Source organism: Gallinula chloropus (genome assembly GCF_964237585.1).
Source record: "Gallinula chloropus genome assembly, chromosome: 28".
NCBI lineage: Eukaryota > Metazoa > Chordata > Aves > Gruiformes > Rallidae > Gallinula > Gallinula chloropus.
Window position 1 is genome coordinate 1,202,616 of NC_140113.1, and position 14,149 is coordinate 1,216,764.

At 60.4% G+C, this 14,149-nt stretch overlaps 1 protein-coding gene across 1 annotated transcript; it reads right to left on the reverse strand.

Moving 5' to 3' along the window:
- Positions 1-605: 605 nt before the first annotated feature.
- Positions 606-12,299, reverse strand: WDR18 (WD repeat domain 18; the record flags this gene model as incomplete). The annotated part of the gene is made up of 10 exons (XM_084276362.1): positions 606-1,418; positions 1,675-1,743; positions 2,385-2,551; positions 5,913-6,037; positions 6,142-6,206; positions 6,456-6,599; positions 7,090-7,231; positions 8,350-8,483; positions 10,735-10,845; positions 12,090-12,299. The coding sequence occupies 10 exons, from the start codon at positions 12,297-12,299 to the stop codon at positions 1,287-1,289; spliced, it is 1,299 nt and encodes a 432-aa protein (XP_084132488.1). The 3' UTR covers positions 606-1,286.
- Between the last annotated feature and the right edge of the window lie 1,850 nt (positions 12,300-14,149).

Genomic DNA, 14,149 nt, shown 5'->3' on the forward strand with positions numbered 1-14,149 from the left:
GTGGTGGGGGCACAGGGTGATGGGGAGGCACAGGGCGGTGGGGGGGACGGGGGGGGCACAGGGAGGTGGGGGGCACAGGGAGGTGGGGACACTTGGCAGTGGGGTCACAGGGCAGTGGGGGCACAGAGAGGTGGGGGGGCACCGGGAGGTGGGGGCACAGGGCAGGGGGGGGCACAAGGAGGTGGGGGGGCACAGGGAGGTGGGAGGCACAGGCCCCCAGACCCCACAACAGGGACAGCAAAGAACCCAAGGGGGGGCAGCTTCCCCCAGCTCAGAGCTCGCCCCTCGCCCACTCCCGGGGGTCTCAGAGCTGTGCAGGCACTGAGGGGGGGGGGATGTTAAAGAAAAGCTTCAGGCACCTTTCACTATAAAAACAAATCTTTTATGTAAAAAATAAACCTAAACAAAACCCAGAACCCCGCTGCCATGCTCGTTACCAATACAAAAGGCCCATTCCCCAGAACACCGTGAGAACAAAGTAGCTGGATCCAAATATATATAAATCATCACCTCAGGAGATGGGAAATAGCACCTTGCCGGCCCCCCCGGCCCTCCCCCAGGAGTCAGCCCCGTGCCCTGAAACCACCACCCCTGCTGAGCCCTTGGCCACCCCTCACAGCCCCCTGCCCGCTGGCCCAGGAGGGTGGATGGGTGGGGGGTGTGTGTGTGTGTGGGAATCCCATCTTCAGGGCCCCAGGGCCCCCCCTGCTGTCACAGGAGCGGAACAAGCACCCAGCAGGATCCGGTCCCGAGAGGTCTGGTGACACGGAGCAGCGTTTCCCAGGGTGGGATGAGCAGAAGGTGGTGGTGGTGGGGGGGGGTGTCTCTAAAATCCAATCTCAAACTGGTATTGAGAGAAGAAGAACACTTTCCTGTCTGCACTGCAGGGTCAAGTAACAAAAAGAACCAAGGAAGGGCCAGGGGAAGAGATGGGGAAAGAGCAGGAGCTGTGTCCTGAGGTCCCCCACACCTTGGAGCTGGCGACACTCCTCCAGCAGCCAGCTGCTCCCAGTCTGTCCCTGCCGGCACCCAGCAGCGGGAGCGGGGTGGAAACGGTCCCTGTGGTGTCCCACCTGCAGCAGCCCTGCAGCCCCCAGGCTCATCTCAGCCCCACACCATGGACCAGACACCGGCTGGAAGGGGTGGATGCTCTGGCGTGGGTGTCACACGAGAGGTGCTGGCCCAGGCGTTGTCTGCGTGCGCAGGGTGCCCGAGGGTGGGCTGGTTCTTCCCCAGGAGCTGGGCAGGGGGAGGTGGAGGGGTGTGAGGGCAGGGGGGTTGCCTCTTCATTTGGCTGGTTTGGTGATGATGCGAGCGGAGAAGTCGAAGAGGTTTTTGTTGATCTTCCGGAGGGTGCTCACCTCCTCTTCCAGCTCACTCACCTGGATCGTCAGGTGCTCCTGGTCTCCAACCAGGTTCTGGGACAGGAAAACACCAGGGAGAAGGGTCAGGCACCTGGGGTCTCCTCAAGCAAGCAGAGGCTAATACTCCCCACCCACCCCCCTCCTGCCACAGCCCTTTGGTGCTCTCCCTCCTCCATCTCCTACTCCAACTGCAGCCCAACCTGCAGCCTCCAAAACCACCCCTTCCTGTCCCCAACTTGCACAGGGCCCTGAAGGGGGGATCCCCATAGGGTCTGTAAGGTGCAGGACCCCATCCCAGAGCTGCTCTCACCTTTTCCCTTGTGGAGTACATCTGTGAGTACATCTTCTCAGCCTTCTCCAGGTAGCTCTCGCCAGAATCCTGTGGGGATCAGGCAGGGGTGACTGACATGCAAAGCCCAGGCCCCTCCCAGCACCACCCCAGACAGGGCTCCCCACCAGAGCAGGCAGGGAAGCCTCAGCCCCAAGGGACAGAGCTGTCCCCTCTCCCAGGAGCCTTCCCCTGCACCGTCTGCCACCTGCCCTGCACAGAGCTCATCCATGAGCCATGGCAGGGATGCCACTCGCCTGGGGACAGGCACTGCCAGGAGAGCAGTTCTGGGACCACTGACAGTGCAGGACACCCCCCTGCCTGGGGACAGCCACGCTGGGGTGGCTTCAGGGACACCCTGAGCTCCACCTCCTGGGTCTGGGGGCTCCTCTCCCCAGGCCAAGAGCAGCACAGATGCAGCTGAGCAAGGGAAGAACCTGCCAGCATCCCAACCTGCATCCCAGCATCCCAACCTGTATCCCAGCATCCCAACCTGTATCCCAGCCTCCACAGCTCACACCACAGGGGAACCCACTGCTTTCAGAGCCAGTGCTTGGGGGAGACCAGCACAGGCTGTGGATCCACAGCAAGGGATCAGCAGAGACCAACCACTGTCACAGCTCTACCCAGAGGAGACATTCTGTACCACCCAGCACAGCTCCCCCCCCCCAGCAGCCCCCTTGGCCTGGTACCTGCTGGTGCAGCCCCAGGCGCAGCGTCACCCCCTCGCTGCCCTGCTCGTCGTTGCTCTCAGTGCCATGGAGGTGTTTGCTGAATTTGGGGAGAGGCACACTGGGTTTCCCATCAGGGTTGAACATGTTGGCTGGGGCCAGCACGATGAAGGCGTTTGTAACTGGACCTGGCGTGGGAGAAGAGAGGGGATGGGTCAGATTCACACACCCCCCCCCTCACCCCCTCTGCTGGGTTCCTCCTGCCAGCAGCCACGGGCAGCCCTGAGAACAGAGCACAAGGTGCTGCCAGCACCCAGGAAGACACAGAGCCCCTCTCTCCCCATCCTCAGTGATTGGGAGGGGGGCTGTGGCTCTGCACCCCAGGCCTGGGGAAGAGGAGGAGCAGGGCTGGCTGTCCACCCTCCACAGAGCCATCCATGGGCAGCTGCTGCTCTCACAGCTGCCTCCTGCAGTGCTCTCGTTAGGCAGAGCTAACGAGCTCTTTAATTGCTGCATTTCCCCACACAGGCTCTCCACACCTCTCCATACTCACTAGCAAACTCCCACTGCTGCCCCACATGCCCCAAACCTCTCCTGGCCAGACACGGTGAACCCCAGAGTCCCCAGAGCCCATGGGACACCTCCCAGCTCAGTCACCACTAAGAAATCCCCCAGCCAAATGGGGCAGCAGCAGGGAAAGGTCAACAGGACCCACAAACAGGAGGGGAATCAGCTTGTTCAAAGGGTAAACAATGGCAGGACAAGGGGGATGGATTAAAGCTGAAGGAGGGGAGGGTTAGATGAGATCTTAGGGGGAAGTTCTTTCCAGAGAGAGTGGTGAGGGGCTGGAACAGGCTGCCCAGAGAGGGGGTGGGTGCCCCATCCCTGGGGGTGTTCAAGGCCAGGTTGGATGGGGCCCTGGGCAACCTTGTGTAGCTCCAGGCCTGGAGGTTGGTGGCCCTGCCTGTGGCAGGGGGGTTGGAGCTCTGTGATCCTTGGGGTCCCTTCCAACCCAGCCCAGGCTGAGATTCTATGATTCTATGACCCAGATGCACCCGAGCAGGGGCTGCCACAGCGCCCACCCAGGGTCCCCACCAAGGTGGTGGGGGTCCCACAGGGGCTCTGAGCAGCTTGAGGCTCTGAGTCCCTGCAGAGGAGACAGACAGAAGCACCTCTGATGTGGGTGAGGGCTCCCTCATAAGCATCCCCCCCCTCTAGCTGGAGGAGAGCCTGTGCCAAAGCCTGACCCTCCTGGGATCTCTGGCTGGATCCTGCTGGCAAAGGAAGGGCTCTGCTGGATGCTGGGCCCAAAGGGCAGCCCAAGAGCTGCTCCCTGCCAAGGCTCTTGTTTCACTCCTGCGCCCTCCCTGAAGATGTTTGCTGCTTCCTACGACAGCATCCATTAGTGAGATTGCTGCTGGCACCCACCAGCAATTCCAGGGGTAATCTAAGGCAGGAACAAGAGAAATGGAGAGTATCAAATCCCACAGAGTGGCCCACAGAGCCCCAGACCTGGTCCCCATCCAAGGTGCAGACCCCTGGCTGATTTCAGGAGCCCATCTGAGCCCACCTTGTCACCGTGGCTCGGGCACCATGCCCTGGGTGACACCCTGCCAGTGTGGGCAGAGGGACTGGACACGACTGGGTGAGAAGGAATAATCCAGCTGCCAGCAGGATGGATGGGCTGGAGCAGCCCTGGGGTGGCCAGGTATGAAGGAGCCCTCTGGGGACAGTCAGTGCCACAGAGGATGGAGCTTGTGTGGCAGGATGGAAACTGAGGCTGGGGGGATTTTGGGGCAGTGCTGGCTCACAGCCTCATCCCAGAGGTCTCCTGCTTGCTCTCAGTGTGGTGCCAGCCATGCTGGGTGACCAGGAAGGAGCAGTTCTGCCTTGCCCAGTGCTGTCACAACCCAGAGACCAGCAGCCCAATCTCTCCAAGTCCATCTGCCTGCCCATGCTCTGCTCTCCACCCCCTCATCCCCACCAAGGACAAGCAGACCTTGCTGGAAAAGCCCCCTGCATCCATCCTGCCTGCAGAACCAGGCTCCTCTCCAGCCCCAAGCTACCCTCTGACCCTGCTGATCTATTTGCAGCACCATCATGTGGGGAGGGCAGTGGTTCCAGCCTTGCCCCCAGCTGCCCCTTCTCTGCCCTGTGAGCAAAGGGACCTCGGTCTCCGAGCGCACGAGGCCAGAGGTCGCTGTCACATCAGCCGTGGAAGAAGAGCCCCTGTCATCCCTGCTGTGGGAAGGGAAAGGCTCAGGGAACACGCTGGAGGGGTGAGCAGGGTGGCAGCCAGGAACAGACCTTGCTGGGAGGCTTGTGTCACTGTCAGGCAGGCGGTGAGAAAGGCCAAGGGATGAGGGTGACCCGTTGGAAACCAGCGCCGCAGGGACCCTGCTGCGGGCAGGCAGAGCTGCTGAGGTGACAGAGCTGCTGCTGACAAGGAGCCCTGGCTGGCAGCTCCCAAGCCATGTACAGCTCCCATCAGATCAAGCACCCAGCAGCAGCGGGGCAGCACTGGTGCTGGGGCTGCTGGGGAAGCTGAAGCCCTGCCTGCAGTAAGCAGGGAGCCAGCAGAAAGCACCCAGCACCTCACGGCCCCAGCGCCCAGCAGCGTGGTCGGTGCAGTCCTGTGTGCTCCTCTGCAGCCCAGAACAGGGGTTTAATGCCCAGCTCACAGCAGAAGCTCAGCCCTCCCCTCCTCTGATGACTCACACAGCTCAAATCTCTGCCTTCACCCTCCTAATGCTCATGGAGGGGGGCTGGGTGGGCGCAGCAGCAGGTCCCTGTCAGAAACAACCCTTGGCAGCAGCAGGAGAGAAGGGATGGCTCTGCAGGCAGCCTGGCTCTCAGCAAACTGCCCTGGGGCAGCAGCTTTGCCCACCCACCTCTGCCCAGAGGCAGGAACAGGCTCTGAATTTCACACTAACCCATCCTGGGAGGACTTTGAGCAGTGCCCAAAGAGCAGGTTAGAGACCTGAGACCACCACAACCCTAAGAGAAACCTGCTGTCAGCACTGGCAGGGTGGCTAAATCACCCGCTGCTCTGATGCCCTTAATTGTTGGCCTGAGCCTGCAGAGGTTGGTTTGCAGGGTTTATCAGAGCCATCAGAGTCCCAGGTCGCTGCTTGTATCAGATTCACCTCAGGCCTCATGAGCTCACAGGTGCTTGTTGCTGGGGTCACTGTGACAGTCTCTTCTCCAGACACATCCTGCCCTCCCCCAGCGTTAGGGTGCATGTGGGGTAACTGCTCCCCTTGGAAAACAAGTAGGGGGGGGGGGAAGGTCCTGGATGTCCTCAGTGATGGGGTGAAATCCATGACTCACCCCCCCTGAGAGCACACAGGGGGGTTGTTAAGAGACCTGGGTAAGGTCAAATGACTACCCCAGGCAGCTGAGGCGTCTCTCTGAGGTCTCTACCCTCCCCTGAGGCGTGAAGCAAGCGGCAGAGAGAGCCCAGGGCGGGTGTGAGAGGAGCAGAGGTGAGACAGGAGCAGCCTTTGGCAGCTGAGGAGGAAAGGATCATGGAGATAAGGGCATGCCTACCTTTGTGATTCATTGTCTTCAGGCACTGCTTGCTCTGGATGTCCCACAGTCGGACTGTTTCATCGTGCGAGCCGGAGAGCAGCAGGCTGCCATCCGTGGAGACAGACAGACACGTCACCTGGTTCCTGGAATGGGGAAGAGGAAGTTTAAACTCAGGATGACCTGAGAACTGGGTGAGGTGGGCAGATGGGGGCGAGGAGGCGTTTGGCAGGTATGTCTGGTCCCTCACCTGTGCCCTTTGAAGATCTTCCCGTTCTCCCGCTCCGTCTGGAAGGTCCGGTCTCTCTGGACTGGCTGCAGAAACCAAGGAAGGAAAGAGGGAAGGAAGGAAGGGAGAGAGAGAGAGAGGTTTCAATTCAGGCAGGCTGGAGCCAGCAGGTTCATCACTGTGTCTGGAGGGGGCAGAAGAGATGCAGGGGAACCCACACCCAGCAGGTCACAGTGGCCACCTCGGTGGGGAGGTGACAGTAGCCCAGGGTGCCACATCAAGGCTTGGGCTGCATGACAGCAGCATGGAGAGGACATGCAGCCCCAGGCACTCACCCAGGCACAGAGGTCAACCTGGAAGATGGAGCCATCCATGCCCCCACAGAACATGTGATACTCAGAGAGGTCGAGAGTCACGGCCATGATCCCCACGTCGAAGAGGACAGAGAGCAGGAGATCCCCAGATGAGACTTCCCAAAGCTGCAACAAGAGGGTACAGGATGAGTACAGGGTTAAATGTTAACACCAGGACTGGAAGAGCACGTTGCTGCTCCTCAGTGACTGCCTGGCTGTGGATGGGCAAACTGAGCCCAGGGCATGACCAGGGCAGGGCCCAGGATCAGACTCCCAGACAGCTCCGAAACCCTCAACCCCATCCCATGCCCATCCCAACACCCAGGCAGACCCCTCCCTGCCCTTGGAGCCTAAAGGACACCCACGGGAGGGATGAGAGGAGCTGACCCTGACATTCCCCAGGCTGCAAAGCAGGAGGCCCAACCCGAGGGCAGGTGCAGAGAAACTGCTGGTGTCTGGGGAGGCGAAGCCCATCGGGTCTGGCAGCTCTGAGTCATCGCAGAGACAGCCAAGAAATTCAGCTACTCCCCACAGCAGCAGCGCTGCTGCAGCCCAGCAGAAACTCTCCTTTAACCCTCTGGGTCCTGCTGGCTGGTGGGAGCCAGCCCAGCCTTACCTTGGCTGTCTGGTCCAGGGAGGCCGTGGCGGCTCGTGCCAGGGGCCCCCCGAAGCCGCAGCACAAGTCGGTGATGGGGAGGCTGTGTCGGGACCACACGTGGCGAGGGTCTGGGATCTGGGAGGGTTCTGCCTGCAGCACGCTGTAGGGGAGAACAGGCACACCTTGGGGTCAGCAAGGGCCACGTGGCTGTGAGAGCAGTGTGCCCAGGCAGCCAAGAAGGCCAATGGCATCTTGGCTTGTATCGGAAACAGTGTGGCCAGTAGGGCTGGGGAGGGGATTGTGCCCCTGTGCTGGGCACTGGGGAGGCTGCACCTTGAGTGCTGGGTCCAGTTCTGGGCTCCCCACCATAAAAAGGACATTGAGGTCCTGGAGTGAGTCCAGAGAAGGGCAACCAGGCTGGGGAAGGGGCTGGAGGGCAAATCCTCTGAGGAGCAGCTGGGGATGTTTAGCCTGGACAAGAGGAGGCTGAGGGGAGACCTTATCACCACCTACAACTACCTGAAGGGAGGTTGTAGAGAGGTGGGCGATGGTCTCTTCAGCCAGGGGCCAGGAGATGGGACAAGGGGCAATGGGCTCAAGCTGCCCCAGGGCAGGGTCAGAGCAGATGGGAGGGAAAAGTTCTTCCCTGGCAGAGTTGTCAGGGCTGGAACAGGCTGCCCAGGGAGGGGCTGAGTCACCTTCCCTGGATGTGTTTAAAAAAGGGGAGATGAGGTGCTCAGGGATCTGGTTTAGCACAGGATGGGAATGGTTGGATTCAATGATCTTCAAAGGTCTCTTCCAACCCTGTGATTCTGTGAGAGCTGGACAGGGCTCTGCCTGCTCTGGGGTGGCTTGGTGAGGACACAGCAGGACACAGAAGCCCTTGGCAGTCACAGCACGGGTGATACTGAGGACAAGGGCCACTCCTGAGCTCCCCAGCCCAGAGGGGACAGAGACCTCAGCTGCCATTAGCAGGGAAAGGGTGTGATCAGCACCACATCAAGCAGGGAAAAAGGGGGCAGGGCTGTATGCTGCAGCCTGGGGAGCTCAGATGAGACACAAGGAGAAACCTCTCCAGTGGTGGAACAGCTGCCTAAGGAGGGCAGAGAGTCACCAGCACCCACAGACTCTACCAACAGTGAGGGCACACAGGCTTAGGCAGAGCTGATTCTGCCTCTGGGAAGGGGTGGCTGATCTCCTCCTCTAACAGCCTGTGCCCAGGTGCTCCCTGAGCTTTGTAGGGACTGGCTGAGGCTTCCTGCCTCAGGCCATCACTACCTGTAAAGGTTCCACACCAGGGCCAGGCAGTCCTTTGCCCCAGAGAGAAAGTGGCTGCTGTCATCAGTAAAGCAGAGGCAGGTGAGGTCCTGGTAGTGTCGGTTCAGGATGGCCAGGAGGTTCCCATTGGAGACCTGTGGTGAGGGAAAGGGGAGGAGAGTGTTAAGAAAGGAGCACTGAGATCACAGACTCATAGAAGTGCAGGGGTGGGAAGAGACCTCCAGAGCCCATCAGGGTCCAACCCCCTGCCAAAGCAGCTCCCCAGGACAGGTCACACAGGTCAGTGTCCAGACAGGGCTGGAATCTCTCCAGAGAAGGAGACTCCACACCCCCTGGGCAGCCTGTCCCAGGGCTCCCTCACCCTCACTGGGGAAAAGTTCTGCCCCAGAGTGGTGTGGAACTCCCTGTGCTCCAACTTGCAGCCATTGCCCCTTGTCCTGTCCCCACAGACACTGAGCAGAGGCTGCCCATGGCCCCCTGTGTCCCACCCTTCAGATATTGATACCCATTGATCAGATCCCCTCTCAGGCTTCTTATCCCCAGGCTGAACAGCCCCAGCTCACTCAGCCTTTCCTCACAGGGGAGATGCTCCAGGCCCTTCAGCATCTCTGTCCCTCCTCTGAACTCTCTCCAGGAGATCCCTGTCTGTTTTATCCCAGGGAGCCCAGAACTGGACACAACACTCCAGGTGGGGCCTGACCAGGGCAGAGCAGAGGGGGAGGATCCCTTCCTGTGACCTGCTGGCCACAGAGCAATGCAGCACCCTGCCCTCAACAGCAGTGGGTGCAGCAGCACCCGTGGCTCCATCCCAAGCTGGGCGCTGCGGTGCCAGACGTGAGCAGAGCAGAGAGCCCCAGTGCTGTGGGGCTGCACAGGACAGGGCAGCAGCAAGTGGAGTGGAAAGGGAAGGCTGTGCCAACACGTGAGCCCCCTTCCCATCTCACTGACAGCAGGTGACACCATCAAGCTGCAGAGGGAAACACAGCAGGAGACAGTTTGCGTAGGTCCTGCCGACGTTAACTCTGGAACCTACTGACGCCAGCGTGGTTTGTCCGGTCAAGACACAAGCTGGCAGCAAAGATTTCCTGGTTATCATTAAGATTACTCTGCTGGCTTCTTCCAGCCTCTCTCCACACCCAACGAGGCAGCTGCAGGGGTTGTGAATGCTGTGGGGGCCACGTGCATGGCCGCAGGGTCTTGGGCTGGTGAAGGCTTCAGGGTGGGTGAGGAGAACCCTAAACCTGGAGCTCTTCTTGTTGAAAGGCAGCACCAGGGATGGGAGGGGAGTAGGGAGGCAGCATGAGAGAACAGAATCGACTCCCTCTCACCCAATTACACCTAAAAATAACCCCAAGCTGCAATTCAAGGGAGAACAAGCGGTGTCACGGGGGAGGCACAAACCCAGCGCTCCCAGCACCCTTCCCAGCTCTATGGTGGTGTCCTCACAGCCTCTCTGAGGTGTCTGCTCCCTCTGCCAGGAGGGGAAACACCCCTCACTGCAGAGACACCCTCAGAAGCATTTCTGGGGTGAGCTGGGGGACACACAAAGGGCCAGGTTCTGCAGGTGAAGCAGAGCAGGGAGCAGCTCAGAGCACCACGCGTGAGAAGCTCCCACGTGCTGCAGGCTCAGCCCCCATTCTCTGGAATAAAAAAGCCCTCCCACCCTCCCCCTTTCCCTTCCCAATGTTGCCACAAGTGCATTTTTAAAGAGAAAAGAAACAATCTGATGAATTAAGATAGAGCCTCCCACGTAATAAGGCTCAGAAACACCCCCCCCCACCCCACCCAGGAGCCAGAGCTTCCCAGAGTTGGCATCCTGGTGTTTCATCCCAGGGCTTGGAGCAAGCTCACACTTTCCTTTGCTTGGTGGGGTGCTCAGAACGTGGCACCCTCCCCCCAGAAACACACTGCTAATTAAAAACAGGGGGAGGATGAGCAGAGTGCAGCAGTCTCTGTGGATAGCTTAGGGCACAGGTCACCCACACACACCAGGCTGGAAGAGGGAAGCAGTGCTGAAGGAGACGCTGTGTCCCGTGTTTCTGCTGCCAGGGGAGCAGCACCTGACCCCTGAGGCAGCTGGAGAGGTTTGGAAGGAGAAGAAAGGAACAGATTGAAGCCTCACCAGCCTCCTCCCATCACAGTTTCTTCCCCCCACCAATCCATGTGCCCAGGGAGCAGCTGGCTCCAGCCTCTCAGGGCAACTGGGAGCCTCCACCACAGCAGGGTGGCTGTAACCTGTGTGACACCAGGAAGCCTCTGCTTCCCTGCAGAGCCCAGATAACCTGGATTTACCAGTTCCTGATGGGATGGGGACACTGAGCAGCTGTACCAGATGCAAATCTCTCCATCCCTGACCCCCTCCCACGCTGGCTGCAGCCCCCTCACCTCCCACAGGTAGATGCTCTCAGCAACCCCAGCCAAGATGTAGAGCCCGTTGGGAGAAGCTGTCAGGCAGGTCACTGGCCCAGGGCATATGATCTTCTGCTGGAGCTGGTCCTGGGGGTAGAAAGAACACAGTGACCCTTCAGCAGGGGCTGGAGGATGGGAGGGAGAGAGAAACCAGACCCTGGTTCAGCTCAGGCTGCTGCAGTTCAGATGCTGAGGAGGAAGATGATGAAGGAGCACGGCCCACGCCTGTAAATCACATCCAACTGCTTCACATTGTGCTGGTTTTGTGGCAGTTGCTGCACGTTTGGCCCCAGAGGGAAAAGATAAATTCCCCTCCCACCCTCACCCAAGCACAGATCTCCAGCCTCAGGCAGCAGGTGGTAGCCAAAGGGACCTGGATGCAGTTACACTCCACAGCTGGGCAACCTTGGAGACTCAGTGGAAAACAGGCTCAGGAGATTAGAGCAAAAGAACACAGATAAAAACCAAAACAACAGCTCCCCACAGCTTGAGGGCACTGGGAAAAACAGACCCAGAGCTGTGGCAGCAAAGGGGCTGCGTGTGCCAAACCCCACGGGGAGCTGCTGCTCCCCACAGCAAAGCTGAGGGGAAGGCCAGGGAACAAGAGGAGGAACTGGGGCTGGGATCACCACTGGGCAGGAGGAGGAAGGGGTCTGGGTGTGTAGGGATGGGTGAGGTTTGTCTGGATGTGTCCAGGCTGCTGATTGTGGCTGGAAGGGTGCAGAGGGGGCTGAGGGCCCAGACACTGGTACCTGCACTCCCCAGGCTGGGGATGGGGGTTCCTGGGCACCCCTGAGCCTCAGCCTGTGGGGCTCAGGGGCTCAGAGAGGAGCCCAAGGGTTCCTGGGCACCCCTGAGCCTCAGCCTGTGGGGCTCAGGGGCTCAGAGAGGAGCCCAAGGGCAGAAAACACTTTGCTGGGGGTTCTGGAGCCATCGGCTGCCACCCCCGGGCAGGGGGGTGGGCGTGAAGGGACCCTCAGCCCCGGGGCTGCGGGGAGCCCTCCTCAGAGAGGGGGGGGGGCTCAAGGCCACCCCTGGGGGCGGGGGGGACACGACTCCGGTGAGGGGGTGACCCGGGGGTCTGACCGGGGGGACAGGGGGGGCCGTGCGGCGAGAGGGGCCCTGGGAGGAGTGGGGGGGGGGGGGTCCCCCGAGCCGAGGGGCCCCCAGCGCTGAGACGGGGGGGGGTCCCCAGGGAGCGGGAGGAGGAGGAGGAGGGGGGGGGGAAGGTGGGGCTGGCGCAGCCCTACGGGGACGGAAGGTCCCTCCGCCGGGCCCAGGGCCATCCCCCCGGAGCCGAGGCCTCCCGGGCCCGCCCGCCGCGCCGGTACCTTCCTCTGGAGCTCCCAGACGTTGATGTAGCTCTTGCCGAGCTGGGCCCCCAGCAGGTGCTCTCCGCCCAGCAGCGCCAGCCCGCGGGGCCCGCTGTTGCCGCCGCGGTAACCGGGCAGGGCCGAGCCCGAGTGCAGCTCCCAGACGGAGCAGTTACACAGGGGCCCGGCGGCGTCCGACACCAGCGCCACCTCCATGGGCGCCGCCATCTTCGCGGTCCGCCAGGGCCAGAGAGAGCGCGGCGGCAGCCTAGAGCGCCGCCCTCCCCTCACTCTGCCACCCCGCTCAACGCCGCCCCCCCACCCCCGCTCCCCTCGCCGGCCAACCGGGGCCGGCCGGGGCGGGGCCGGCCGGGGCGGGACGCGCTGCGCAGGCGGCAGGAAGCTCAGCAGGGCCCGGCCCGGGATGGGGGGGGCTGGTCGGCGTCCCGCGGGCACCCCCCCGCCCCGTGGGGCTCTTACTACACCCGCAGCCCCCCCCCCCCGGCCCTGTGGGGACCCCATGGCCCCCTGGCTGCCGTGCGGACACCCCGCAGACACCCTGTGGCTCTGTAAGCCCGCAGTGCTGTAGGCACTGGGTCGGCACCCTATAGCTCCATGGAACCCTGTAGCTCTATGGGTACCTATGGCTCATGGCACCCTATAGCTCTGGGGCACCCTTCAGCTCTATGGGTACCTATAGCTCCATGGAACCCTGTAGCTCATGGCACCCTATAGCTCTATGGGTACCTATAGCTCCATGGCACCCTATAGCTCTACAGGCACCCTACAGCTCTAGAGGCACCTATGGCTCCATGACACCCTATAGCACCCTTATAGCTCCATGGGTACCTATAGCTCCTGGCACCCTATAGCTCCATGGGCACCTATAGCTCTACAGGCACCCTATAGCTCTGGGGCACCCTATAGCTCTGTGGGCATCCTCCACAACACCCTATAGCACCCTAATAGCTCTATGGGTACCTATGGCTCTATGACCCCCTATAGCTCTGGAGCACCCTACAGCTCTATGGGTACCTATAGCTCATGGCACCCTATAGCTCCATGAAACCCTATAGCTCTATGGGTACCTATGGCTCCCTGGCACCCTATAGCTCTGGGGCACCCTATAGCTCTGTGGGCATCCTATAGCTCTACAGGCAACTATAACTCTAGAGGCACCTATGGCTCCATGACACCCTATAGCACCCTAATAGCTCTATAGGCACCTATGGCTCCATGATGCCCTTATAGCTCTATGGGTACCTATAGCTCCATGACACCCTATAGCTTTGTGGGCACCCTATAGCTCTGTGGGCACCCTATAGCTCTATGGGTACTTATAGGTCTATGGGTACCTATAGCTCCATGGCACCCTATAGCTCTGGGGCACCCTATAGCTCCATGACACTCTAGCTCTATGGGTACTTACAGCTCTATGGGTACCTATAGCTCTACAACATCCTATAGCTCTACAGGCACCTATGGCTCCATGATGCCCTATAGCATCCTTATGGCTCTATGGGTACCTATAGCTCCATGGCACCCTATAGCTCTGTGGGCACCCTATAGCTCTACAGGCACCTATGGCTCCACGACACCCTATAGCACCCTTATAGCTCTATGGATACCTATAGCTCCATGACACCCTATAGCTCTGTGGGCACCCTATAGCTCTACAGGCACCTATGGCTCCATGACGCCCTATAGCTCTGGGGTATCCTTATAGCTCTATGGGCACCTATAGCTCCATGGCACCCTATAGCTCTGGGGCATCCTTATAGCTCTGTGGGCACCTATAGCTCCATGGCACCCTATAGCTCTACAGGCACCCTATAGCTCTAGAGGCACCTATAGCTCCATGACGCCCTATAGCACCCTTATAGCTCTATGGGTACCTATGGCTCTATGACACCCTATAGCTCTATGGGCACCCTATAGCTCTATGGGTACCAATAGCTCCACAACACCCTATAGCTCTGTGGGCACCCTATAGCTCCAGGTGCCCCCAGACCCTCCCAGACCCGCTCAGGCCCCCACCCCCCAACAAACACACACACACTTATATATATATTTATTTT